This window comes from Fulmarus glacialis, unplaced genomic scaffold (assembly GCF_000690835.1).
Source record: "Fulmarus glacialis isolate BGI_N327 unplaced genomic scaffold, ASM69083v1 scaffold29635, whole genome shotgun sequence".
NCBI lineage: Eukaryota > Metazoa > Chordata > Aves > Procellariiformes > Procellariidae > Fulmarus > Fulmarus glacialis.
Window position 1 is genome coordinate 6163 of NW_009215418.1, and position 27972 is coordinate 34134.

Here is a 27972-nt window from a genome sequence, read left to right on the forward strand (position 1 = left end):
TCACATTCTTAGTTCTAGTGCTTCATTTACCAGCACCACACATGCATGGGTTACACAAACATAGATGGGGCCAGAAGAGCTTGCTTCTTTTTGTATTGCCAAGACAGTTTGATTTGTTTCTTCTCCAAGGAACTTGGGAGAGTCTGTAAGAAGGAAAAGTGCTGGAAAATAAGAATATAACCTTATGTACAGAAGAAAAAAAGCAAACAATAATGTCAGCCCTTCAGTCAGAGTTACTCCTTCTTGAGTTTGCACTGGATGAATGCTGCAATACAATTTTAATTGTCACATTACTGCAGGATTTTCTGATTTGGAGTAGGTCTCATGTATCCATCATGACTATTGTGCCCACTGAAAGAAACCACCACAGGACCACCCTCCAGGGTGTCCAGGAAAATTCCAGAAAACCCATGGACCTTGCTGGAATCCACAGTACCTGCCTACAGTTCTAGGTACTTCAGGTGGAAGGTGTTCAGGTAGTGATGGCTGAAGATAAGTAGATCCAGATAAGCCGATATGTTTGGGTTGAACATGGCTGGGTCTCTGGTAGCCACTTCTTCATTGGACACAGGAATTGTCACTTTCCTTTCTAAATTGTCAGCTACTCACCACTGTTGGACAGCTTCCTAACTCATTCCAGAAGTCAGTGTATTGATATTACTACATAAAAATGAGTAAATCACCCTAAGACTCTGCAAAAGGAAAGCCAGTAATTTAAACAAAGTAGTATGAGAGTGTATCACTGTAACCGTTCCCACAATGTGCCAGTGGCCAATTGCTACAAAAAATACATAACTTAGTTTGTGATTACCTGCTGTTGCAGGGGGACAATCCCGAAGGGATCAGGATCCAATGACAGAGCCCTTAGCTTCACCACAAGAAATAAAAATTATCTGATCTCAATTATCCAGGAAGGCAGAACTAGTAATTTTAACTGTAATGAAGCACAAGAATCCTAGTACCAGATCAAGGCCCCCTGCACTCACCTTTTGCAAACATGTAAAGAGACAAATTCCCCCAGAGAATTTACAGTGTATGTACTGGAGCAGAGACCAACCAAGAGATGCCACAGTGGAAGAGCTGAAGGAGGTAGTGGGCAACACAGCCAAGGCACCGCGGCTTCAGGCAGCCTGCAGCCCCATCTGCTCCATACGGCTTAAAGGCCCGCAGGGGTTAATACGGTTAACTTCTAGCTCCTCCACGGAGACAAAACTACGGAAGTGAATGTCTGCTTGCGGATATTTTAAACAAAAAAGAAAACATATGGCCGTCTGGAACTATGCTTGCTGTTTCTCCAGCTGATATGACACAGAGAACAGATAGCCTAGGCCTAGAACTAAATGCAAAGGCTTTATTCTAAGGAGCAATTAAAGAACAACTTAGGGAACACGCTTCAGATTTAAAAGTTCTCAGATTAGTAAAGCGGAAACACAAAAAGGTTGAGAATGCTCATGTACACTAACTAGTAAAAAATCTAAAAAGAACAAAATATCTTGGCAGTATAAAACAAGTTTCTTGCCTTTGTGAGGAATATTTCTGCAAACTATGAAAGACAACTTGGAATGAATAATTAAGACCAGCCTTTTCTCTCCCAGATGTTATTCTGTGATTCTACACATAGATTAGTAATGAGCAAAAATTAAAACAGAAGAATGGGCTTAATTCAGAAGGCTGAAAAGAGAGATCAGTAATTTCATTTATAAAATCAGAAATTTCATTTGAAAATGTAATCATGTGGATTAAAACCACAGGTGAGATAAATAAATACTCGAGGGCAGCCATGATGCGCATCTTTAAATTCAAGTCTTGAAACATGCTGGTAAATGTTTCATAATACAAATCCATTAGGTAGTCTTGGCCCAAATGCAGAGCCAGCGTGTGCAGACACAATCCCACCGACCGCAGAAACCCAGCAGGAGCACGCGGGGCTCATAGGGGCTGGGGTTGTGCACTCCCCAGGGAGGGATCTTAAGAAGTCATCCAGTCCAACCTCTGCCAGAGGATGAACTGTGCCTTAAACATCGCCAATGTTTAAAGTCATCTTTGTTTAACTTTTACTTTAAAACTTGTGTAAATGATTCTATAATGTTCTCAGGAAATGTATTGCAGGGCTTCGCAAAGTTACCACCAGGATTATTTTCTCCTAATGCCTAATCTAAAGGTAGGCAATTACTTCTTGTCCTATGAACAGGGGATTTGGAGAACAAGGTTTTGGGTGGTTTTTTTACTGTCTTCTCTACAATGGCTTTTTACAAATGTGAATACTCCTTTAGTGGTTGCTCCTGCAGACTAAACAAACCAAATTCTTTCAATTTTTACACAGAAAAGATGTTGTCTAGCACTCTCATCTTTCTTGTGTCTCTCCACTGGACTCCTTCCAATTAGCCCCCAACCTCCTTGAAGTGTGGTGCCTGAAACTGGATATAGTGTTCCAGCTTAGACCTCATTAGACCTTATTAGGCCTAATTAGAGTAAAAGGTTATTTCATGTGAATTTAATAGGGAATGCTTATTTATTCAGTGTAGTATGACATTTGTTTCTTCACAAAAACATTACATTATTGACCCATGATTAGCTTGCCGCTTACTGGAATCTGCACGTCCTTTTCCACAGAATTAGCACAATTAGCCAGGTCTCCTCCCTCCTCTATCTGTTACTTACTTCAATTCAATACTTTCTATTTGCCCTTAATGAAGTGAATCTTACTTATGTCACCTAATTTCAGCAATTAATTTAAATAACTTCTTGTTCTAATCTATTCCTCCGATACACTTTCAGCCTTTATCGGCAATAATTGCTTGCAAATGAAATATCGATTGCATAATCCAATCTATTTTATAAAGTATATCGATTAGCATAAAATTGATCTAAATAAAGGCCTCCTTATTACATCTTCCTAGGTGACAGTGAATTGCTAACAACAACCCTAAGTACAAGTTACTCTTGTAGATCCATTTAAACTATGCTTCCTGCAACTGGCTATGAAAATGTCAAAAGCAGTCCTTACCAAAAGCCCGTTACCAAAATCAAGACGTGTCACCTCTGCAGCTTCTCTGTTCACAAGTCAATTATTCTGTTACAGAAGGAATTTATTGATAGGATTATCTCATATGGTATTTCCCCTTTTCTCTGAAATTGTGTATGAAAAGAAGAAAACTCTGGAATTGAAAAAGAGGTATAGGAACAATTTTCCTTCAGAATGAACATTGAAAACAACTAAAATGCGTATTTCAATTTGTGAAGATCTTCAGGATAATTAAAACCATGAAAATAACAGCGAGAACTCACAATCAGTTCTGAACTTTCAGATTTTGTTCAGAGATATCTCGCAGTAATGTTTTCAGGTCTGAATACGTATTTTTAAAGAAAACACTTGAAAAAATAGATAGCCCTACTTTATGAAAAGAAATCTCTATACTTTATGAGGAGTCATGGAGTCAGGCTAAACTCAAATGTAACTCTACACATTTGTCTTCTTCCAGTCTACTGCATCTATTGCCTTCTGTTGTTAGTAGTTAAAGCTCACTCTTACTATGAGATGCTTCAGTCATATGTCTACATACTCCTTCACATCTGCCCAATTTTTAGATCCTCGTTGCGGTGACTGTAGTTCCTACTTGCTAATTTCACTGTCCCCTATCTGTCCAAAATTAAAGCCCCAATCACTAGTTCAATATATTGGTGGCATATGAGTCCTCCTTGTCTTAGCCATAAACTAGTCCATATTATCTTACACATCAAATAGGTCAAGGGAACGTGCAGTTGTCCTTATCCAGTTGTATTTCCTTTAACAGAAATGCTTACTTCTTCCAGATACACTCCCCACATCTAGATGAAGACCCTGAATTAAACGCCAACGAACACTGGCCTTTATGTTTCTATAGACTTTGCTGAATTCTGGATCAGTCTGTTGGTGAACAAAATTAATTTTATTGAAAACATTGCTGTCCTACACACTCAGACAGAAGCAGCAGTTCTTTAATTAGTCTATTTTTCTGTACAGGTTATGTCATATAGATGATATAAAAAGTCAGTGATGGTCACATGCTGGACTAGGTTCTCTGAAGACACACTGATGCCACCATGCTAGGCGACTGTTCAAAGAGAAAGAGCCAGGATTCAAAAACTTGGTGAAAGTCCTGTAACAAATCCACTAAACGTCACAGCTGTAACAGATTAATCTAAACCCCTTAATTTCATTGGTCTGATTTTTAATATTGTACTTGATGTTACAAATAAAATATAACTTTAATATTTAATTTATAAAGTTTTCACATTTCCATGTAAAGCCAACAGTAGGTTTAAAGTAAAAACACCTTTGTGAACGCAAAAGCTTTTTCTTTAACTTCAACAAGATTCTAATTTTATAAGAGTAGAGAAATGTGTAAACATAAACATTCATGATTTTCTTTTGTACACATCTGTATAAATTAGTTGATACAAACAATTTATTATAGAAACATTTTGTTTGGTTGATTTTGCTACACACAGTTCTATGCTGGCATCACATACTAGTCAATTAATCTTCCAAAGAGTGAGATTTATGCATTTTGCATTCTGACCTCCAGTATGTCCATTGCCAGCAGTGGACTTCATGTTCAGAGAATCAGACTCACAGTGTCAGCAATCTAAAATTAAACTTCAGTACAAGATTATAAATAATCAAAAATGAATGCATCATTTTCGTATCAGAATCACCAGACGCTTAAAGGCCATAATCCAAGCCAGCTAAAATCAATGACAGTTTTCCCATTGACTTAGCTGGAATTCACCCGCAGTTCCCAGTCACTACAGATTCTCATTTCAGTTTTGCAATTTTATCACAGCGTGCAGAGTTAAAAAGTCTGTCGTATCACAGCTTCAGTGTGAGAAGTAAAGCCTCTAAGTCTTTCTGGGCCTCTTTATCCTGAAAGAAACATACAACCATGCATCAACTTAGATAGGATAAATCCCTTCCTTTGCCTAATACGTGCCTATCCACATTTCTTTACTAACAACAGACATAACACACAACTGTTAACAGCCACAGATTGTACAAGACTGCATAGTAAGTTAATTTATCAGCGATAGCAAACATAAAGTTTGAAGTAAAAACAAGAGCCAGATGGCAGCCCTCCCTTTACAGCTCTGTTAAAGCACTCAAAATGTTAGCCACAAATAGCCTCCCCAGCAGACCAGCAAGCCTTTCAGCTTAGGCCATAACTTTTATCGGTGCACTTTGCATGAAGTACTGCCTTGCCTTATACTTTACGTAAGCTTGCAACCCCACTGTGTGCAGTTTTTCTAAAGATATTTCTGTGGTGTTTGCTAATGATTTATTATGCAACTAACAAGAAAACATTGGGAAATGTAATTAATGACATAGTTAGCTTGTGGTTTCAGTGCATACAGCCATACCTACCTGTAATAACCACCATGGACTGACTACACCCTCGGTATCTTCCATACTGGTGTTGGTGGGCTCTGCCTACGCTACTGGGCTCATAGCAGAATGGAGCCAATGGGGGAGCAAGAGGCAAGTAATCTGCTATGCTGAGAGCCAACACTGTATTATACCTCCTAGGACAGAAGGGAAAGGCTCCTTTTAGGCTGATACGTAAGTGCACAGTTTGCACGGGGCTTGAAACCAAACCCAGTCCACAGACTCTTTCACAGGTAACCAGTGACATACATTTTGGCTATTCCATGTATAATCTGTTCGGAATGGGGTACATGCATATGAACGTGCAAGCACAGTACAAAAAGCTCCATTATTCTACTTATTTTTGAAATGTCTCCTGGATATAATCCACTTCCTTTACTTGCCATTGCAAAACTTCTAGCTTGCAAAATGCACTTTGGTTTAAAACCACATTTCTAAAAAGCCAGCACCTCATACCTGCAGGCTACTAAGGGTCCAAACACCCAATACACGCACCCATGTGTGCTTAGCAGTGCAAGCCAAAAACACTTGCACATCACAAATTTTGTGCAAGTATTTCTAATGACAGAGACCAGTATTTCTTTCCCAGATAATGCCACAGGCAATTCTGAAAGAAAATACTGCAGACAGACAGCGAAGTAATCACTGAATTTCAGGATCACTTCATTATCCAATCAACCAAAGAGCTGGAACAAAATACAGGACATTTTAAAATACATTTTACGGGTGAAGAAATTCCTGCTTCTCTTTATTTTGGTTAGTTGTCTATTATGTCATGGAGGAATAGAGAAGAATATTGAGATGATAGAAACCATATGCCAGATATGTCAAACTACATTATATTATTGGTCTGGATTAAGGCATTAATACATTAGCTGGACACTTCTCTTGGAGTCACTGCCTTGCTCCCACTGGCAACAATAGGCTAAACTATCTGCCTAATCATTTATCAGAGGCCTTAAAAGGCACACACTGCAAAGCCAGTAAGCTCTTGCCAAAATACTCTAACAGAAGGAAATGTCACACAGAATTCAGCACCCCTTAAACTCCACGTCACTACAGGCTGCCTGGAGCACCAGCCTGTGGTTTTCAATAAAAATTGGAAAACTCAAAATTTGCATCAGTATGTTGATTAATTCAGGGAAAATACACTCTTTTCTGTACTGATTGTGGTCAACTTGTGAAAATTATTCTAAACTCCATTAAACAAAAAAGTAAAAAGCCAGATATTGTCCCATGCTACAAAGAAAATGAAAAAGGTTTCATTGTATCTGGTCCTACTCTTTTCACACTTTTCTAAGCTGAAAACGATAAAGATGCAGTTTTTCTCCTATCTGAATGGTGTTCAGCATTTCATGGGTTGATGGGATTCTTCACTCACTTTGCACGATACAGCAGTCTAAAAACGTATCTCCAAGCAACTTCGTATAATTGTCTCTCTCCTTAGACGCAAAGGATTATATTGGGCAATGAGCTTTAATGAGTTGCAAACGTCCCAAAAATATTGGGCAATCTTTCCTGAATCTGCCTCTCAGCTTAGGAAAAAGAATGAAACAAATCCATGACTGTTCTAAGAACTAGCTGGAGAAGAAACTGCAAACGTGCAAAGTGTCCTACTTCTGGGTTGTCAGTTCTAAACAAGACTACATCAGTAAAAGCAGGAATTATTATTGTTGCAAACTACTTATCGGGCTGCATTAATTGAGCCAGCGGCTTCCAGTCAGTATTAAGAACTCAGATGGCAAAAGCATCTAAAGAAATCAGTAATGGCATTAAAAACAAAGCTGAGAATGGTCAGTGAAGGGAACTATTATGTTATTATGTCACCTTTGGATACAGTCCTTGCAGACCAAAAGGTGTGTCATGCTAAAAGGAAAGGGAAGCCACAACGCTGTTCCATGTACCAGTCTGCAGTTTTAAGGATGAAAACTTGACTGTTAATGGGAAGACAAAGACATAAACCTTGTATTTGGCCAATTCTCCTCCAAAGATCTGTGGCTTTCTAAAAATGAGCAATCAGGTCAGCTTTTTTTTTTTTTTTCCCCTTCTTTTTTTCCTTTTAAGATGGGCAGGCTTTCATCTCCTTCTAGAGTGCAGCAGGGAGAGGAAGAGGTGCAAGTCATAGGAGGAATGCAATATATTTGCATCAGTCCCATTTGTTCACCCTGAGGCTTAGTTTAGCACTGACTGAATACACAGCCATTTTCAACCTTGACTTTCTACTGTCAAGGCTTACATTTATTAAACACTTCTCATATCGTTTTCAGAGTTGAATATGAGTTCAAAATGTTCTGCAAACTGCTACACAAAAGGTATTCAAATTACAGGGTCAGTGACTGTATTTTGCCCTCTGCCTATTCAGTTGCTTTTCTTTTATGTTTCATCATCCACAGGGGATATGCACAGGAAAAAAAGACCTGGGAGGCCGGGAACTGAACAAGGGAAGAGAGGGAGTTGAAAACAAGAGCAAGACGGAAGAGAGAGCTGGTGGGAAAAAGGGAATGTTGGCTTAACTGGAGGTAGTCGACATTTTGACAGTTAATTTCTGCTGAAAAAAATTTACTGATAAATATATATACACACAGACATACACATATAAATGTGCATGTAAAAATTAAATGGCAATTAAAGCAGAGACAGAAAGATAATGATTTTACCTTCCATCTCTGCTAATTATTTCCTTATGCACTAAACACATTCAACCCAGGCACTGCACATGTGTGCACTTGTTGACAAAGTCCCAACTGTCAACAGAGAATGATACAACCCCATGACCACAGCCAAAATGGCCACACCAGCCAACTATAACATAATTGTGTGCAACCACTGCCAAATCCCAAGCTGACATGCATCCTGTAGGGTTTCATTGAAGTCTGCATGGTATATTAATTGAGCTGGGCTGCAAGGGTGGTCCAAAGCTGTACTCTGATATGCGGTAACGGCAATGAGGTGCTGAGAGCCACCCCTGCTTTCGGGTACAGCTGTAACATTCCTTTGCAGCTCCAGGAGAAATCCTGGACTGTAACAGAAGAGACTCCCAAACACGCACAAGGATCGTTAATTAGAGAGTAATAGCTCTTGTGGACAACATAAATCACATAAAGCTATATGCTATCCATTCTCAGTTTCATGATATACTCTCACAGATGGTGTGACTGTAGTAGGCGTTAATTTGCATACAATTGCATAATACTGTTTTTCCCTTTAGATATTTCAATAAACCAATGCAATCATCCACTTGTAATCTTCTATATGACTGCTGTATGTCGCAAGTTAGGGCATTTTATGTTCTTTCATATTTTTAGTATCTTCCTCTGGGGACGAACCATGACTTCTCAAGGCTTTTAGGATCAAGACAAACACAGCTTTAAAATACGTAGCTGACAATAATTCCACATTTTCTGATTATACTGCAAGTAGAGGGAAAACCACCCTTTCACACCCAGAACACTGTGAATGAACAGTTCAGCTAGTTTGAGGACTGCTGTTGAAAAATTACAAAACAGCAGAATTCAACTTAGAATAATTAATAGTTGTGTAAAATTTTTATCCGCTAGTTCTTTTCTAACTTAAAAGACTAAGTTTCACCTGTAATCTGGTTTCCTTTCACTATTGTACACAACACGGAGCTTTCGGTGTTCAAGACATTCCCCTTTTTCTGTCCAGCTGCCACCCCCACCATGGTGAGACCTACAGCCCTTCTTTCTGTGCAGTCATCACTGAAACGGCTTGAGCACGATCATGCCCGGTTACAGCCCCTTCAGAAAGATGCCTATTGAGGCCCTCCTTCACCCTATATATTGATTCTGAGACAATACATTTCAAACTCCTGGAAGCTTGACTTCTCCCAGCCGCTCTACGAAAATAGGAAACCAATTGTGAACCTCTTAATCCTGCAGTGCACCACTGTGAATACTTCTCCCACTCTCCCCCTGCATCGTCAGCACGTCAGCGGAGGAGATACACTCCACACTTCGAGGAATTGTCCATTGATCAGTCTTGTTGCACTAAGAACTATGCTAAAACTGTATTACCTTTGATAGGATGTTGAAATTAATACTTTGTGATAAACTAGTCAATTTAATCATAAATATAATAAGCTCAGTATTTATCAGGATAGACGTCATCCTTATGTATGAAACTTCTATACTACAAAAAATATCTTCATCATTTTTTGGAATTGCTTTTGGAGGGGGAGAAAGAATAAGCAGACAATGCAAACAAACCTTTTGGCAAGAACTTCAAAAACATGCAGACGGCAAATCAGTCTGATCACTAAGATAGAGAAAAATAGACTGTATTCTCTGAAATGCAAAATAATGTAAAATATAGGAGATCTCAAATTCTTTTAGCAGCTCTTTTACAAATGTCTCATTTTTACCAGCATTTTGCAGTTTGAAATCTGATCTTTTTATAATGAGTTTTTAAAAGGCCCATTCCCTGAGCTTGAAGCACTCGTATTTTCAGCGTAAACAGAATCACTAATTAAGGAATAGTTTTTTAAAGTATATTCAAAAGATACTTTAATTTTGGGTTGGTGGTAGCTATTAGGAAATTCTTGTTCAACTCCACAAACAGTATTATTCAAAATGAACACAATTCTGAATCCTTCCATTATTTTGTAATTGAAACACGATGGACTTTTGCTTGGCATTTGGAGAACAAATGTGCATAAAATCTAAAGGAATGAATATCCTCTGAAAACAATGACATTTTGTATTGAGCTGATGATGCTGAGAAAAGAAAATGTTCTGTTTGATGAGAAAACAAAAACTTTTAATACGGTTAACCCAAATTATTCACATAGTTTCGATGGGTAGTTTTTTTCACAAACAAGTCATAATTCGTACCCTTCACTTAAAAAGCAAAAGTAAATTGCTTTTTTCTCCTCAAAATCTCACTTAGAAGGACAGATTACCACAGCAGCTTCAAATGACATCTGTTGGAAGTATCACAGCAAGGTCTGCAACATATGACCAATACGGTGGCTGGAGTAGGCATTTCTTGGAAAATATGTTTTGGAAAATTCAAGATATACAAATGGTCTGTTGTAACAGGAACAACTGATGGGTGCTGAAGTCTATACTCTGCCCTCTCTTCCATCCCTCTATAACTCCCACTCTTTTCCTTACAGACAGTATTAAAAATGTAAATTAATGACCAGGGTGATCAATTATGGTGACGTAAAAAAATGCAAGAAAATCTTATGGGCATGATTTCTCCTCAGCAGCTGCATTCTTGTGTAAACGTTCAGCCATTGTTCCTGCCCATTATTACATTCACCTCCTCCTGCACATGGGCTTTTCTAGAGTTTCAAATGTCACTGAGGCCGAAGGTAGAGTCTTTAACAAGTCTCTGCTTCCTGCCATTCTACACCTGTAAGAACTGAATGCCGTAATGATCAATTTCGGTAATATCTAAACCTCTCTCACTTGTTAATTTCAACTCCGAATTGCCTTCATTTGGGGAAGGAGGGAGGGTTTTTGAAATTAAGATTATTTTTTTAAAATCACCAATAATTTTGTAAAATACATTCTCCAGCTTCAGGGAAGTTTTTATCTGCATTTTAAGTAAGACTTTCAGCAACACTCTGTGCAAATAGATTTGTTTTGCATTCTTCCTGCTTTGCTGTCTTTGGCTCTTCCAAGACCACATTTTTTCCTGCTTTTTAGATTAATTTTCAAGAATGTCACAGAGACCAGAACCTTGAAATTTTAATCTCTTTCTCTGCTAGGCTGTTAATCCCTTTATGGTGAGCTTACTGGTCCTACAAGCAAGCACAGAGTTCACTCTCACACCCATGTTCATCTCCAGATATGGGAAACAATAATTTCTTTACTATTCTACTTTATAATCCTACATTGAGACTTTAATTCTCTACAAGTTCCAGTCCTGAAAATACCCTTTGTTATAAACAAGAAATTAGTGTCTTATTCCCCTTATGTGCAAAGCGCTATGTGTTTAATAAGCACACCCCCCCAAACTCGTTTTGTCTTTCTATATGCAAGACAAATGCTTATGTTTTCAAATTTAAATTACATTTTTCTCCCCAAATTTAAAAAAGTCATTTTTTTCCATCACAGTAGTCCACCACATCTGGTTTCGACAGCCCTTCATGTAGTCACACTCACCAAGGCTTTGAGCACACTACAAAGTAATGAGTCTCAATAAGAGTAATGCAACATCTACTAGATAAACAGAGCAGCTGTTATGCACTTTACGATAACTCACAGCAGCCTTGAACATTAGGATCTCTTTTACTGAGGGGGTGAATGTTTCCCAGGACCCTGAGGTTATTCACCGGGACAGCACCAGAGAAAAGCAGGACAATTTAATGTCCCGTGCACCTCCAGCAGTGAAGCACCACTCTACAGTATGACAGTATTTACGGCCAAGGAAGGACGGTATGATTCATTGGAGGTTTTTGTTTAGAGTAGAGAGGATAAAGAGAAAGGTCTCTAAAGCAGTACTGGAACATCAGTTTTGTTTTCCAGATGTAATTTGCACCAAATCTCCTGTATTCCTTTTAAAATAAAAAAAATGCATAGACTGATTAGTTAAAAATGTGCCAAACTATTTTTAAAAACTGGTATTAGGAATTACAGGAGTCATTCAATCAAAAGTTGTCTCTTCTTTGATGATTTCTTTGGTATCCTTTTTAAGATTCATAATAGGGTTGAAACTGGCCATCTGATTATTTTTTTTTCTTTAACAAGAATTACCTCTGTTTGGAAGCCCCTCTATCCCTTGAATTAAAAACATACTCTGTAAGCAGTAGAACAGATGCACAGAAGGAATATTTGGATGTGATACAACATCAAGACAAAAATAATCTCACTTAACTTGAAATGTTACATGAAATGAATCCTAGACAAAGTGCCGAAGAAGTGCCCTGAGTTAGACCAGCTGAAAATTTGACCTGAGGATTAAAATGAGCTATGGGCTATTTTACTGATGCCGAGCACCTCTGGTTCCCACTGAAGTCACTGGAAACTGTGGATGCTCAGAAGCAATAAAAAGTAAACCATTGTCTACTATTATTTTTCATACTTATGCTGCAGGATGATTTGTATCATGAAATACTATACATTTCTTCAATGTGGCACCTTTCCAGCAGCTTTGTCTCTCAGTCTGCTCCTGATTTTATGCCTTTATACACATGCATGTTTCACAGTAGAAGCCAACATTTAAAAACAATAAAGGAATTCCCCTGCCTGAAGAAAGAGAGAAAACTCACATGAGAAACTATGATTACATTTGGGCATGATGGATTTCACAGGACTGTGACAACATACCACACTGCTGACAACCTGGAGATCCTGTGCTGTGGCAAATAAATAAATCCTCAGACTGCTGCTGACCTGCATTTTCTATTTCAGACCATGAACCCCATCTTTTACAGGGCTGTAGTCCGTTCAGGCACTTTATCAGCATCCATTTATTACTGTCTCCCCAACGTCTCTTTAGTCTTATTACAGTCTCTCCCCTCCCTTAAACTAACCTGACTAAATGTTATTCCTACAGCTCCAAGCCCTGAACTACTTCAGTTCCAACATGTTTCTCCCCCAAATCAGTAATAGTCTTTCTCTAACACAATAACCAAACCAACACGTAATATTCTAATTCATATGGGACTTGAGGTAACAGTTAGCATCAACAGAGTTTGTGTTCCAGATCTCTATTTTATAATTCCTTTCAGCATGCACTTGGTTTTACCTTGTGCTGACTGCTTTTTTTTTTTTTTTTTTAAAATTGAATTACATATTATTGCCCCAATGCCACATTTTCCTGGACATTTTTTTCTAAACTTAAAACACATCACAAGTAAATAAGACAAACAGACAAATCTGTGACATCTACAGAATGAGTCAAAACAGAAGAGGACAAATCACCTTGTCCTCTTCAGATGGACAAAAGATTTTTGGGGCCCGTTTCCACTCTTTCTTCTGTTCACAAGCCAGTATAATTCTTATTCTCATCACCACTCTGCTTGCCAGAATACGCACATCCCCCCCTCAGAGATTGCTCCCAAATTCCTGCTCTCACCTCAGTGTCTCCTGAGGTCTGCCAGTACTTCAGAAATGTGATAGGGCATTCCTTTTACCAGGGACTAAGTCCCTCCAGGTGGCCCAGGACACACTGAACTCCAGCTCACATTTAGACGGATGACGCTGGACTTTAGAGGCAGGATTCGTCTCTCATTAACTGCACAGTCTAGGAGTCAGGTGTCTCAGGTACACATCTTACACATATCTTCACATCTAGTCTCTCTCTCTGCCATCAGGGGACTGAGAGAGGCAGGGTGAGGCACCTGGATGCATCTATCTCCACTGGGTGTAGGGAGGGCCTCATCAACTACCTTTGGTCACCAAAATTTTGTCCAGCTATTGTTATCAAAGATGAATCCCAATCTATGCTATCTCTATACTTTTTCAAGGAGCCTTTATGAATATGTTGAATGACTTCCAGTTTACTAAACACAGGCAATCTTCTGCCCAGCAGAAGTTTTTGTGATATATGTTTGTTTCCAATTTTACCAGATAGCTTCAGAGTTGATTGCAAGATTACCTGGCCTGTAGTAAGTTGAATACGGGAAAAACAACAAATTCACTGGCACAATCATTGCAGATATATACAAAACAGGCCGAGTTAAAGCAATTTCAGTTGTATGCTCTCTCTTACACCATTGGTCCTACTTTTTATGCAAAGATGTAAGGTACCAAGTAACGGATAATTTAGTGCAGTCTTTCCTACATTCTGTAATAGGCAAGCTGAAGGCACATTTCAACAGTAAGTAAAGAATAAAGCAGAGTTAAGAGATTATTAATGTCATATCTGTATCAATACATATTTAAAGAAACACTGAACTTAAGCAATGATTGCTTAATGTATGATTGGTACATACTATAATTTGGGCCAAAAATAAAGGCCACCCAGGAGCAGCTGCTGGTGAGGCATGCAGTGGTCTTTCTTCCCAGCAGGAACACTTGACATAAACATGTTAGTGCTCCACACACAGCATTTATTGTCAATCAAGTTACAGAGCTATTTAATGGTCTTTTCCCTTAACTTCAAAGAATTAAATGGGATAGGAACAATTCATCTCTGGAATCACCTCTCTCTCTCCCTACCACATCTGCGGTGCTCAAAGGGGGTCCCTTAGGCTGACAAAGCTCAGGTTTGAACTTGTCACGCTCTAGGATGGTAAAACGTTTCCAGTCATAGGTCGGTAATTATGGAACTTGCTTCTACACGAGATCAGACAGAGTGAACCTTCTTGCCATGACTTGGTTTATATTTGAGAAATTAAATCACTTAAAATCTCTCAAATATCTGTAGAAATTTTGCGTCCACGTACTAAAAATACTCTAAAGGGCCTACGAAGGAATCTAATAATCTCGTAGAACAAACTATGTTCCAGTAGATGTAACTGGAAGAACTGTGCCTCTTTAACTGCACTGTGGTTGAAGACAAAGGCAATCTTGAATAACTCCTCTACCTCTGCTATAGCTAACACACTGCCCTGGAGGCCTTGACCAGAATCACAAACCAGAGGCTTTCAGGAGCAGAAATAGCGACTGTGGGACAAAAATTCAGAATGCTTTCAACTGAGAAAAAGTAGGTCTGGGGCAAAATTTCAGCACAGCTAGAGTGACACGCTCAACTGCTTATTGCTTAAGATAGTCTAACGAAATGGGTTGAATTACAAAGAATGCAATTCAATTTCTGACAGCTTCTGACACAGACAAGTCCCTGACAGTTCCCCAAACAAAGATTTTTTTAAAGCTGTAGATACAGACAATTGTAATGAGCCAACCTAGAGTGGAAGGTAAGAGGAAGGTTCTGTGTTCAGAGGAAAAAGTGAAACATTATGTTATTACTGACAGTGCAACAATGGGTGCCAAAGACAAGACAGCGGTCACAAGAGAAAGAGTTATCACTCTCAATACCCACCTCATTAGTAACTGAGAGAATTGACAGTGCAGAATCACAGTACTTCAGTGCATTGTTTTTCTGGCCAAGATCTTTATAGCACTGAGAAGAAAAAACATTTTGTTTCCAGTCAGACCACTGTAAGAATACCAGAGTCTACAAATCATTATTTTTAAAAGAACTTGGTTACCTTTGCCAAATACACATAATTGTATTTGGAATATCCTGGACGCATTTCTTCTGCCTAAATAATAAAAAACAGGAAAAAAAATAGACATAAAACTTGTGTGATGAGATTTATGTGGTCTGCATAGCATTTTTAGTAATGCACTAAGCTTCCTCAAACATCAGACTCAATCATCCCTACTGTGTGCACCACAATCTGTTTAGCACTTCAAAAAAAACCTCAAGAAAACAAGAAAACCCAAAACCCAAACCCTAAACCAGGCACATGAGTGCTGATACTGAACACATAAAAATGTTCTGTACTTCTTGCTCTCCTCTCTCCGTAAGTGCTTTCTAAAGATATTGGATCATTCTGTAGAATATCTGTTGGATTCTTTCACTTACACAGTGGGTTGGAAGACACTGCTCTCTCTACATTATTAATATTTATTTCCTCATCAAAGAAATAAACAAGCAACCAACCATTCACACTTTGTGTAACGGGTAATGAACTGTATTCATCAACTTTACAATTATTTTTCTTTCACAGACCCATTCTTCTAGCTCTAGGTTCACCTTTTTGTTCACATTACCATCTTCTGAAAAGTTCAGGTCATTAAAACAGTTCAAGATTGTCTTCCTTTTAAAACACATCAAGGATGCAGAAGCTTGAAAGATGATTAAAAACCTTACCAATTATCTACTAACCAAGACACAGCTTTAATCAACAAACAGTTTTTGGGGGAGAAAAATTACATCAGTGAAATTTATAGTAGCTGTAATCCTTGGACCAAAACAATGCTGCTTTTACTACAACTGTGTATTATCAAACAACTGAAAAAGAAACCCAAACAGTTGCCTTTTAGACAGTAATATATTTTTTGTTGTAGAAGATGACTTAAAACCACAATTACTCTGCAGCCCACCACAAAATACCCTGAAGCTAAAGTGAACATTTCAAATTCTTTCTACCACCTTTGGAGTTTGCCCTTAAAGATAAAATCTCTTAAACTGGGAAGATGGTAATGTATTGTATTATCCAAAATTCAGGAGATCGTTCCATCTTTAAATAGACTAAGAACACAGAAAACAAGCACTTTTGATAGTGAAGAAAATATGCTTGTCCAATTCCTTTGAGAAACTGTCTGAAAGTAATTGTAGTGATGGAAGTTTATGCTTTGAATTCAGTCAAGCGAAAAAGTTGGATTTTTCAGCTCCAGAAGTAGAAATGATTAATATAAAAGACCCTAAAAGACGGGTTTATTTTATTCATGTAGGGTTTTCTTACAACTGCATTCAAGTAGAATGCCCAGGAACATGGACCTGTATGACAGAGCTTTCTCTTCTACTTCACTACAAAGGTAATCTCATCTCCACCAAGAAAGGCTTGAAGAGAGAGCTTCAGATCAGAAAAAGAGAGTGTCACAATGTCAAAGTTTTCCGTGCCTATGTTAACCTTCTTGCAGAAATGGGCAAATCATCGGTTATCACTATGGTTAATTTGTTTCAATGAAATATGTAACTAATCTATATCCATCTCACATTAAATCCAATAACTATTAACCATGGCAAGTCATTGAAGAATTCCCTAAAACTAAAGAAAGAGAAGAAAGGTGCTAGCCACTCATCTTGAAACTAATTTTAAAATAGAAAAGAAAAAATATTTTAGTAGAGAGCTCTGTGGTATTTAGGAGGGCCCTGGATTTATAGCTACTGAACATAATCTGTTGAGCAGACATCTTGACAACAGTCACATATAGCATTTGGTAAACAGTCTCACAGGAAAACCCTTGGCTAAGACTTGCCTTAAGGAAATTCTGCAATGCTTCTTCTACTGTTGAAGTTGGTGGAGTCCCAAAGAGAGCAGCAGCTACTTTCTTTTCAATCCAAGACAACTGAGCTACCTATAATAATAAAAAAAACAAAAAAAAAAAAAATCAAAAGTCTTTTGTTTTGGAGTAAATACTCTCCTCTGCCACTGTACTACTAATACAACCTATTTTGCAAAAGAACCTGTAAAGGAATGTTTTATACTGTTGATTTGCCAGCTCAAAGCATAGTCTTTTGGTTTTAAATTCTGTTAACAGGAAAATATACACATTAAGAAATACATGACAAAACACCAACATCATTGATACGAGATTATTCCAACGTACAAAGCTTAAAGTGCAGTTTAGGTTTCATAAGACTTTGCCATTTCTAAGGCTAGAAATAGTGCTTTAAATCTGTTAAGGCTTTCATGACACAGACAGCTTAGCATGATAGTCCATGAACTTGACTACTTTTCAACATTACGAAAAGCTGTTGCTACAGACAAAATCTGAGTGCTTTTGGCGCTTGTAAAACAAGTTCATTTATTACACAGAAGCTGGCAACAACCACTGTTAAGAACAGGCTTCATTTTTTCCTCTTCAAATCTGACAAATAACACTTGCCAAAGACCGCTTCTCATTTCAGGAAGATGGGCTGCTATAAAAGGACTTCAGGGAACTGTCATATTGCCACACAATGTACTGACACCTGACAGAAACTGCTCTGGTTACTGCCATAAGGTGTTTGACTCCATCACCTAACCTGGCGAAACACACCTCACATCTCTAACGAAGGACGGAGCTGCTAAGACATTTAATGCGAGACGAGCCTATTTAAATGGAGAAGTGAAGCCACCCTCCTTTGGACACTTCTACTACATCTGGAAAGAAAAGTCAGGACTTTATTCCTTCACATCAGTATTTGAACCACAGCACTGATGGCTCCTGTCAGAGAGTACAGCTGAGTTTAAAAATGGTAAAAAAAAAAAAGGTTCTGTGTTTTCCTAGAAATTTCTGGCCTGATCTATGTAGAGGCAACACAGAGAAGGGATACTACACAGGCAAAGAAAGAGAGCCTCTCATCGGAGACCTGGATATGAGTCACATATAGGGACATCTCTTTTTCAGAGGGAGCTGCAATTCATATAACAGAGTTGAGCCTTGAACTCAAGTCTGTCCTACTGCTGTAAAAATTAAAATGGTTTTGGATAGCTTTAGATTATTCCCACCTCATTCCCTGGCTTCCCAATCTTTTCAGGGCTGTTGCTGCTCCCCCTGGCTTCTCCAGCTAAATCCAGCAATTATCCAGTAGATGTCAGTTAATTATGGGAAATTATAAGAATCCATCCATATCCACAGCCATCAACCAGAATGCTTCTCTTTTGAGCAGACATCAAGCTCTATGAATTTCTTGTTGCAAACTGCCCTAAAAATACCATTGCAAAGAGTACAAATACAGGCCACCACGCAACAGGAAACACATAGGACCATGTTTTCACATCTGGTCCCAATGACTCTAGCTACGTAAGAGCAACATTGCTTGGAGACAGAAGGCATCCTGGTCAAGTCTTGCTGGTTGTTCGGGCTCCAATGCCTTATTTGTTAAATGCCGTCAGTAAGTCTTTCACACAAAACCACTAAAAATTATATTCCAGAGAGAAACAATATTAACAATATAAAGCTTTTTTTCATTCTCTCTCTCTCTCACATATTCCACTCTTGAAGCCTCTTCTAAGGGAATGAAGTGGTTTTTACAAAAGCTCTCCAGCAATCCCAGAGTTCTTATTCATTGAAGCAACAAGATGTTTCCCCTCTCTGCACTGCAGGGCTTTCACACTGTGTAACAAACTGCAGCATGCTGGTTAAAACTTCAAATTGTAGGTACGTATATAATTTCCTCACACACTTCATTTCCCTAGCTGCTCTATAGTTTCTGAGACATATTCTGCAAGAGATATTAAAAGGATTTTTGCAAAAATATTGTTTTCTTCATGCCAATCTACTGCTGCAGTATTCATTATTCTTTTGGAAGAGGAAGTGGGTTTCTATATTTCTAGGTCCATCACATCAAGATAGAGGTAGCTTACAGAGGGAGGAAGAGAGGGGAAAAAAATAAAAGGGAATGTATATGCTTACACTGTTCTCTGCAAGACCACACAACACCCTGGATATACACATACACTGCACAGATACAATTACCACACACGTGTCTGCTGTTACGCAACAGTGAGGAAACAAAATTGCAGTTTTTCCATGTGGAGTTGTAATTACCTATGGAAAACACAAGCTCTTCCTGGCAGTTGTTTTATTTTCTTACAAGATTTAATCAGAATTGATTTACTGAGGTTTTAGTCCTTCTTTTGTCTGGCTTGGGTGCTGCTTTGCATTATTCAAACTTTAAAAAGCCCAAATAATATATATATGTTGGCAATTCTTCTTCGTCTACATTAGCCTGGGATGAACACTCCTCTCTTTCTCTTCTTTCTTTCCTTCAACTACAAAAGGAGCATAGACAATTATACCTTGTGGATGGCTAAAAACAGGTGAGGTGAATCCCATCACAACAGCTTAAGCACGCCCCACCGAGTCAGCCTGCACCCCCTTAAGACTGAGGTGCGACAAATGGAAAAGACCTGTTTTACGCAAGACACAAAATTGTGTCCTGGAGCAATAATGATGAACAGGAAATTATACCCTTCCCCTAAACAAGCACAGTCTTTAATCTGAAATAACTTTATTAGAGTAAATCTTATGCCATGTTCAGTGAAATGGAAACATCATTCCTACTATGCCAACTAACTTTATTAAGCATTCTCTGTGTATGAGCAAGCACAGGCAACAGAAACCCTGGTGTAGCATGTTCTAGTGTAGTGCAAATTTGACTTCTACAGTCAAGGCTATGCCAAACAGTGCAAAGCACATCTGAAGGTCCATACAAAATCAAGTACAAAGAGACTGTAACTGTCATCAACTTCAGCCGAACCATGAATTCACTTAATGCATATTCCAAGAATGGTACAGGACAGCAGAAAGTAATAAGAAAAACAGCTACTGCAGCAGTAACAGCTACAACAACAACAACAAAATTAAAGAATGAAGATTGCTCTTGCCTTACAGATGATTTCCAAACCTTAAGTGACTTCTGGTTTTTTAGGTCTCCCAAGCCCTGACGTCAGTCCCCCCAGCAGCCCAAAAGTTCACAAGAACACTGCAAGGAACACTGTGTTTCCACAGAATATCAGGTTTTAATGTACTGTGTCACTTGACGAACACCGCTCCCCAGCTGCCATACATGAGGAGAGCTAGTCCCACTAGCTCAAGAGCGAAAAACAAGGGCCTGAGGGAGCATCAGCCAAGTCCTGAACCTTCCTAGGGCTAGAGGGGAGTGGGTCACCGTGACAGCCTGGCCCCTGCCAAGGACAGGAGGCCATTCTTCAGTATCCCAAAGCTAACAGAGATGCTTGTCTCAAACAATCTCTCCTATAGATCTATCAAACAGCAAGCTCGCATCCATTTATTCTACCCAAATCTCTACTAATACCAGAGATGGAAGAAAGCCACTCACAGAGTTAAACTGCAGCTGACCGTGAAGTTCGTACCCAGCACGCTCCTATCAGGCCTAAATACTGGGAAAAGGGATTTCCTAACATCCCTTTCTCTTCCTTAGCCTAGGATCAGCAAAAATCACATATGAACTAAAACACTGGCTGGAGTTTGGTTTTTTGTTTTTGTCTTCTGTTTGGTTTTGATGAGATGCAAACCCTGCCCACTGACAGCTCTTTTCAAATACCAGGATGTTGGTACTAAGGAAACTAACCGACTTAGATTGAAAATTCAGCCAGGATTGACTTGCAGCTCTAAAGGATTTCCTCCTCCAATGTTTCCTTGCTAATAGCTCACTGAAGACAGATCACGCAATTGTCTTTCATAAAGGAAAATCATCCCATTGATCCAACTTCAGTAAAATATTAATGGCACCTACTTAAATATCCCCAGAGAGTTTCTTTTTCTTTTTTATTACAATATATTAACGTAAAATTGTATTAAATAATTTTGCAATGTTTTGACTTCTGGAAGAGATTAAGTAACTGGACAGCAGTTTTAAAATACTGGCTTCCAACACAAATATTCTCTTTCTTGCCAGCTGAGGAACCAGGACAGTCTGCACAGGCATTTAGGCATTTATCCAACTTGAATTCCCTGGGCTTTTCGCTTTCCAGTAAGGGGAGCAGACTTATAGAGCACAGAGACAAAGGAACTGGGTCAATTTGTTCCCTGATGTAACCCAAACAGATACTGGGATACACCAGAGATGAATCCAACACATGGCATGTAACCTGCAAAAAGAAAATCCCAAGAGATCTGATTTTTAACACCCCACTAGCATTTACCAGAGGCTCTGATCCAGTTTCACAAGTATACGCTAACTGTTCTGTGTCAGTCCTGTAATGGCAAGTAGCCATAAGTCTTAACTAGATACGTACTCCGTTTTAAAAGCTATTCTAAATATTAAACACTAAAAAAACCCCACAAACACACAATTATAAAGGATTATCAGATGATTCCACCCAAAACTCTAAGGAAAGAAAACTAATTCCTATACATCATGCACCACAGATCAATTCACTTCCAATAAATATTTCTTGCTGATCTGAAGAGCAAAGTAGTTTTCACTTTCCCTTAACAAAAACAAAGCTGAAACTTGAAATGCTCTAAACACTGTACTTATTTTAAATCATATGAACTAACCCAAGCATGTATTTAAAACATTAAACCTTCCCTAAAAGATACGTACAAAGCCTGTTTTTGTCACAGAAGGCTGAGAAGAAAAAGTTTCATCCACTACCAAAGACATTTTAAAAGAAAATTATTTTGCTGCAGTTGTTTTTCTTTGGAATAGTAACATCTCTTTTACATACTAAACACTGGTTTGCTTTGCTTACTAGATATTTTAAAGTATCTTCATTAGAATTATATGGTAATCACCTTTTCCTAACATTATCACTAAAGCTACCCCGGAAAAAATTACCACTACGAAGAAGTTCGTACAGCTCTGGAAAAAGGAATATTCAAATAACATTTGGTAGGATTCTGCAGTTATCCATTACTAGTGGTGTTCAATTATGCTTGCTCAATGCATAAATAAATAGGGCTTTTTTTTCCCCTTGTCACCTCTGCAAAACAAAACAAAAAACATTAGAGCTATACGTGTCTTCTTGTATACACAGCAGGTCTCACGGGCAAAATTTTGCCCATCATGACATCTATGAAATGATTGGTGAAAATCTTGCCTACCTGATTGTGATACCAGAAGCAATTTTCTAACAAATCTGAGATGATACACACATCAGAACAGAATCTTCCTCTTTTGTATAGCTCTACTGGCTTTATAATGGTAAGAGAAATAAGAAACAGCAAAAATGGATTTTTAGACAAGGTAGCACACAACTGTCACTGTCTCTGCATCAAAGACAAACCCCCACTGCTGCGAGGCAGTGAAAATCCAGCTCATCCCTCCTGCTGGAAGGTGCTATGACACTTTGCATCAGCTTCGGATCTGGCCCAGCAAGAATAACTGCTGAGTAAGAAACTTGGCATTGCCGTACCATTGCTCTTCGCAAAGGACTGTGTTAAACTGAGGAAGGTGAGAAATGGCAGTCAGAGCCAGATGCTGGCAAAACACTACAAATCAAATAGCTTTATGAGTACAGCATGCAGTCTCTGGATATAGATTTCAGCCTTCAATAAATCTTCTCCATTTGCCTCCACTGTATTTTTTACTTAAAAAGTCTGTTCAACTGATTTTCATTTGTGAAAATGAACTGGAGCCCAGATTTACAACACTCAAAGCATTCCCTTTTGCAGTCTCTTATGCTCTACCTATTTTTTTCAGTGTGTTACCGCAAAAAACAACACTAAAAGATAGTAATAAGATCCCCCAACATTAAATGGGGAGTGAATGGGAAGCATCTGACCATCCTAGGAAGACTTAAGTACATCACGTTTCCCAAAAATGTTATCAAAGCCTAGAAAGTATCAAACGCTAGTTATCTTTTTTAACTACACTGCTTCAGTAGAACAATATGTGACTAAAACCAGACAATAATGCCCCTGGAAGCAACACTTGTGAAAGAACAAATATTGTGGCCAGTCCTTACTGGAACCCAAAGTCAGCTAGGCTAAATATAAAAAATAACCTTCTTTCCTCAGTCATCCGTTTTTCTTCTTTAATTTCCTCACATTGGACAACACAGCCTTCCCAGCCTCAACCTCATCTAGACTAAACAGAAAAAACAGAAGGTCTAAAACGAGCATTATCACTCCATCTACAGGTACCAGCATAGAGAAGAAGTGATAAATGTATTTTTCAATACATAATCCCTATCTTAATCCCTACTCTGAAGAAGTATTTGGTATCAATGCCACAGCCAACAGTCTACTTCTGGGATAATTACCACAGCATGAAACACCACAGTCTGCAGAATAGGACCAAGGAATTTGCCACATCTTCCACAAGCTTTTAAGACTATTGACATGCATGGCCAAAACCTGTATTAGTGGATCAGCACAGAAACCTATTCATACAGTCTGCTAAAACTAATGAGGATATCACCAACTTCACTGGGCTAGGATTAAGACCTAGTTTCCATAGTAGAGCTCCAAAACTAATGTTCCCAAATGACAGAAAGTTTTTAAGAGCTGACAGCCCCAGAAGTTAAAACAAGATGTTATTCAGTCCTATATTTGCATTTATTTGTACTATGAAAATCTGTTCTAAGTTTTTGCAGTTACTATTTTGTGGCCATCAAGACAGTCACAGAAGGCAAGAATTTAAAGAAAAAAAAAAAAAAAGAAGAAAAAAAGGGACAAATCCTTAAGTATTTCAGTGGCTACATCTGTTTAGGTGGATTGTTTCACTTAATAAAATGCAGGTCAGGTCATACCCTAAAGCAAGTGCTAATCTGTGGCTTTAATGTTCAGTAAGGAAGCCCTGCATAGATGCTGCAAGTGTGGAACATGAGTTTGTAATGATACAGCGCAACAAACCACATGTATTAGTCAGGAAGTGGTGACTGTCACTAAAATGAAACGAGAGTAAAAAAACCAGTGCAATAAGAACAAAGTGAGGTATACTGAGATTACATGTAAATTTTCCAAAAGCGATAGCTCAAGTGAGAAATAAGCCATGAAAAACATCTGGGAGTGTTTGACATAAATGGAAGGTGCAGTCAGCTGTTGGACACCATACAGTATAAAAATGCTTAAGGAATCACTGGTGAGAGAGATGCTCTTCAAAGGCAGGACAGCAAGCATTCTATAGGCCAATCTTCAGCAACTCACTTTTGCATAGCTAATGTTGATAATCAAGAATACAGTATGATGAAAACCAAAATGAAAAGCTCTTTGAAAAAGTTGGTGTCATTCCTTATTCAAATCAATTGAGAAAAAATGTAGTTGCTGAAAGATCTTTGAAAGTTAAATATATGATCTGAAAAAACTGCTGAAAGATTACTTTGCATTAAGTCTTGTTGCAGACAAAGACAAAGTCAAAGGCTGCAATGTATCACAGCAACTCCTTCTTCCCAGTCTGCAGGCACTTCGTAGTGACTAGCATTGGAAGTAGCTGGAGGAAAAAGGCAGGGCTGGAATTCACTGTGCATTATTATTCTGAGAAGCCTCCCAGTGATCTTTTACAGCATGGACTATGCAAGAACATTTTCTTCTGACAAAAGATTCCTCACAGCACTAAAGATTAAGCAATAAGGATAGCCATCTGAGCCATCATAGATGTGGGCTTAAGAACAAGACAACTCTTACATTACAAATACAAGCACCATTTTTCAAAAAAAAAAAAAAAATTAAAATTAATCAACAGTTAAGTTTGTAAAACAATTATTTTAATTTTTCGTATATGAGTACTTATCACTATGTCATTAACACAATATTTAAGAGCACCTGTTGTGTTGGCATAACACAAATTGTATCTCTTGCAAAACTTTTTGATGAATTATAGATTTTTATGCCTGCATCTTTGTTGTGACATTCTCCTGGAATTTACCAAGCCGACATGGTAGCCTTGCTGCCACAGCCATAATCCCACAGCATGTAAGTGCCTTTAACTTCAGTTATGGATGGGCAATAAAGTTACCAAAAGGCTATGCTACCAGCCCAAGGTCACCCAGAAAGTTTGTGGCAGAATAAAGAACTGAAATCAAGGCTTACAATACCAGAGGTCACCCTTCCTCCCTTCCAAATATCAGTTACTTTTCATTCATACATTCAGATAAGAAACATGAACACAACAATGAGGGACATACAAGCACAGCTTACTTAATGTACAGGACAGGAATGGTCAGCAGTTAACATCACACATGTGGAAATTAATTCAGGAAATGTAAATGTACTGCTTCATTTAGCTCAAAACATCTACTTCAATAAACACCTATTTTGTCTTAAGTCCCACTATTTCATTTCAAATGCATTACCATTTTTCAGTATACTCAATTCATATGTTAGATAAAAAAACAACTTACTGAATAGCACCATCTTCCATTTAGGTAATATAAAAAAGGATCTTGAGGCTTAAGTTCAATTGCTTTGTCTAGGTGCTCCTATTAGAAAGAAAATCAGTGTCACTTTAGATGTTTGTTTGGCAAGTGTGTTTACATTCTAAGAAGTTTGCTGCAAATCATAAACAAATTCAGAAATTCTTTTCTGCTGCAATTCTCTTCTAACAACCTAAAAATATTTTAACTAGCAAACCCCTTCCTCATGGAGGGAACCAAAATTATTTAGCAACTTTGCACGCAATGCAAGAAGGCATGCTGTATTTAGCACATGACTAAGCAGCTCTAAAGTTCAATCAAAGAACTCAAGAACTTTTGTCTTAAAAAGGCAACAACTTCAATTAAATTCATTTTATTTACAGGTAGTATTAGAAAACTGTCACACACCAAATCAGTCAGAAAGCAACGACTCTCTTTGATAGATCTTACAAGCCAGCACCCATCACTGAAGCATAGACTCTTCCACCCTGGAATGTGATTGCCCCAATGAAATGGTACATGACACAGCAAATTGTTACTGTAACGTGAAATTCAGAAAATAAAATGGCTCTGTTTATAGTGAAACCATAAAACCTAGAAAGCATCTAAGTAGGTGCTTCTTCCAAAACCATTTTCATTACAGGTCATGAGTATCTTTATTTCACTCCAATTTACTAAAGAAAGCTCTTATTGCTCAACCTGAGTTTGAAGAAAAAAGAAATACGTTATTTCACCCCTAACTACCATTTGCCTCTCAAAATAAATTTCACTTTTAAGGTTTCTTCTTTTTTTCCCCCAGATATCTCTGTTTTTCTAATTAAGCCAGTCACTAAAATAGCTGAGTTATACAGACCTAAGAGCCTAAGAGTCCACAAAATATTCAGATAGGAGCTATGTTTTCATGCTATTATTTTCCCAAATCCATTTCCAAATGATTCACAGATTTCAGTAATTACTTCTGAAGAGGAAAACCTCCCTGCAAAGGCTACTGCTAACACTGTGGGCTCTTTTTAAACTCCATCCTTAAACAACTGCAGCACTTGCGTTGTTTGTCATTTTCCCTTCGTTCCTAGCTTGTCCCAACGCTTGGGGCTTAGCTCGCTTGGCACAGCTCAGATGTAATTAATGCTCTCTCACAGGAAAGCTCCACGACACTCCAAGTCCTAACATGGACATGATGTGATAGAGACCCATCCCGGGCATTCCCTGGGAAGTGGAACACGTCTGCTGCCTCTCACTGACACCCAGAAAGGGGGGACGCCGGCTCGGAGGGCAAGGGATGGAAAGTGCCTAAGCGATGCCGAGGACAAGGAGGGGGAGAGCAGCACATGTAACACAAACTCCTAACTCTAAAAACCACAATTACCTTTGAAAGGACAATGTTAAAACAAATATTACTTCTTAAGGGTGGCATGAAGGATGATTACAGAACTGTGTTAGTTCATCACTTAATATTTCAATTGTTTTTATTTTCTAAACATAATTGTTACTCCCTTTTCCTCCCCGCTTTGACTACAAAATAAAACAGAAATCTTAATGCTGTTCCCAGAATCCTACCTCAGTTCTTATATTTTGTAAGCATATCATCTATTTACATACATAAAAATAACTTTTTCACTTTAACATCGGTACCAAGATAGACCTGTGAGGCTGAATTACTGTGTTGGACAAATCTGTCTTAGACACTATATAAGGAAATAATTAAGGAATAGCTTAAAAAAACGCAAAACCCTACAGAAACATACCTTAAAGAGATAACCATTCCTGATTTTGTTTTGTACACTTTCAAACTGAGACATATAGCCACACATAATTGCAAACCTGAGAGGGGAAAAGAAAAACACACACACATACTTTTCATGATTTAAATAAACCTTTGAATCAAATTACAAAATATTTCAATACCTAATTCACAGATTAACACCTCTTTTTCTTCCATCTTGATGGCTGGATAGAAGTTTGGCATGAGCTGTACATATTCAGGAGCAGACAAAAAAACAAAACAAAAGAAAATAATGGAAACAAGAAGTTGTTTAAATGACACTATTTGGGCTGTCAGTGAAGTGAAAACCCAGGGATTTCTCCTCCAAAATTT

General features: G+C 38.3%; 1 protein-coding gene across 1 annotated transcript; it reads right to left on the bottom strand.

Moving 5' to 3' along the window:
• LOC104077643 (regulator of microtubule dynamics protein 2-like) lies at window positions 1–27698 on the bottom strand (the record flags this gene model as incomplete). The annotated part of the gene is made up of 7 exons (XM_009578941.1): window positions 1–143; window positions 3805–3907; window positions 15377–15457; window positions 15546–15595; window positions 17322–17424; window positions 25866–25943; window positions 27623–27698. Coding segments are annotated over 7 exons (634 nt in total), but the record flags the coding sequence as incomplete, so codon positions are not given.
• Between the last annotated feature and the right edge of the window lie 274 nt (window positions 27699–27972).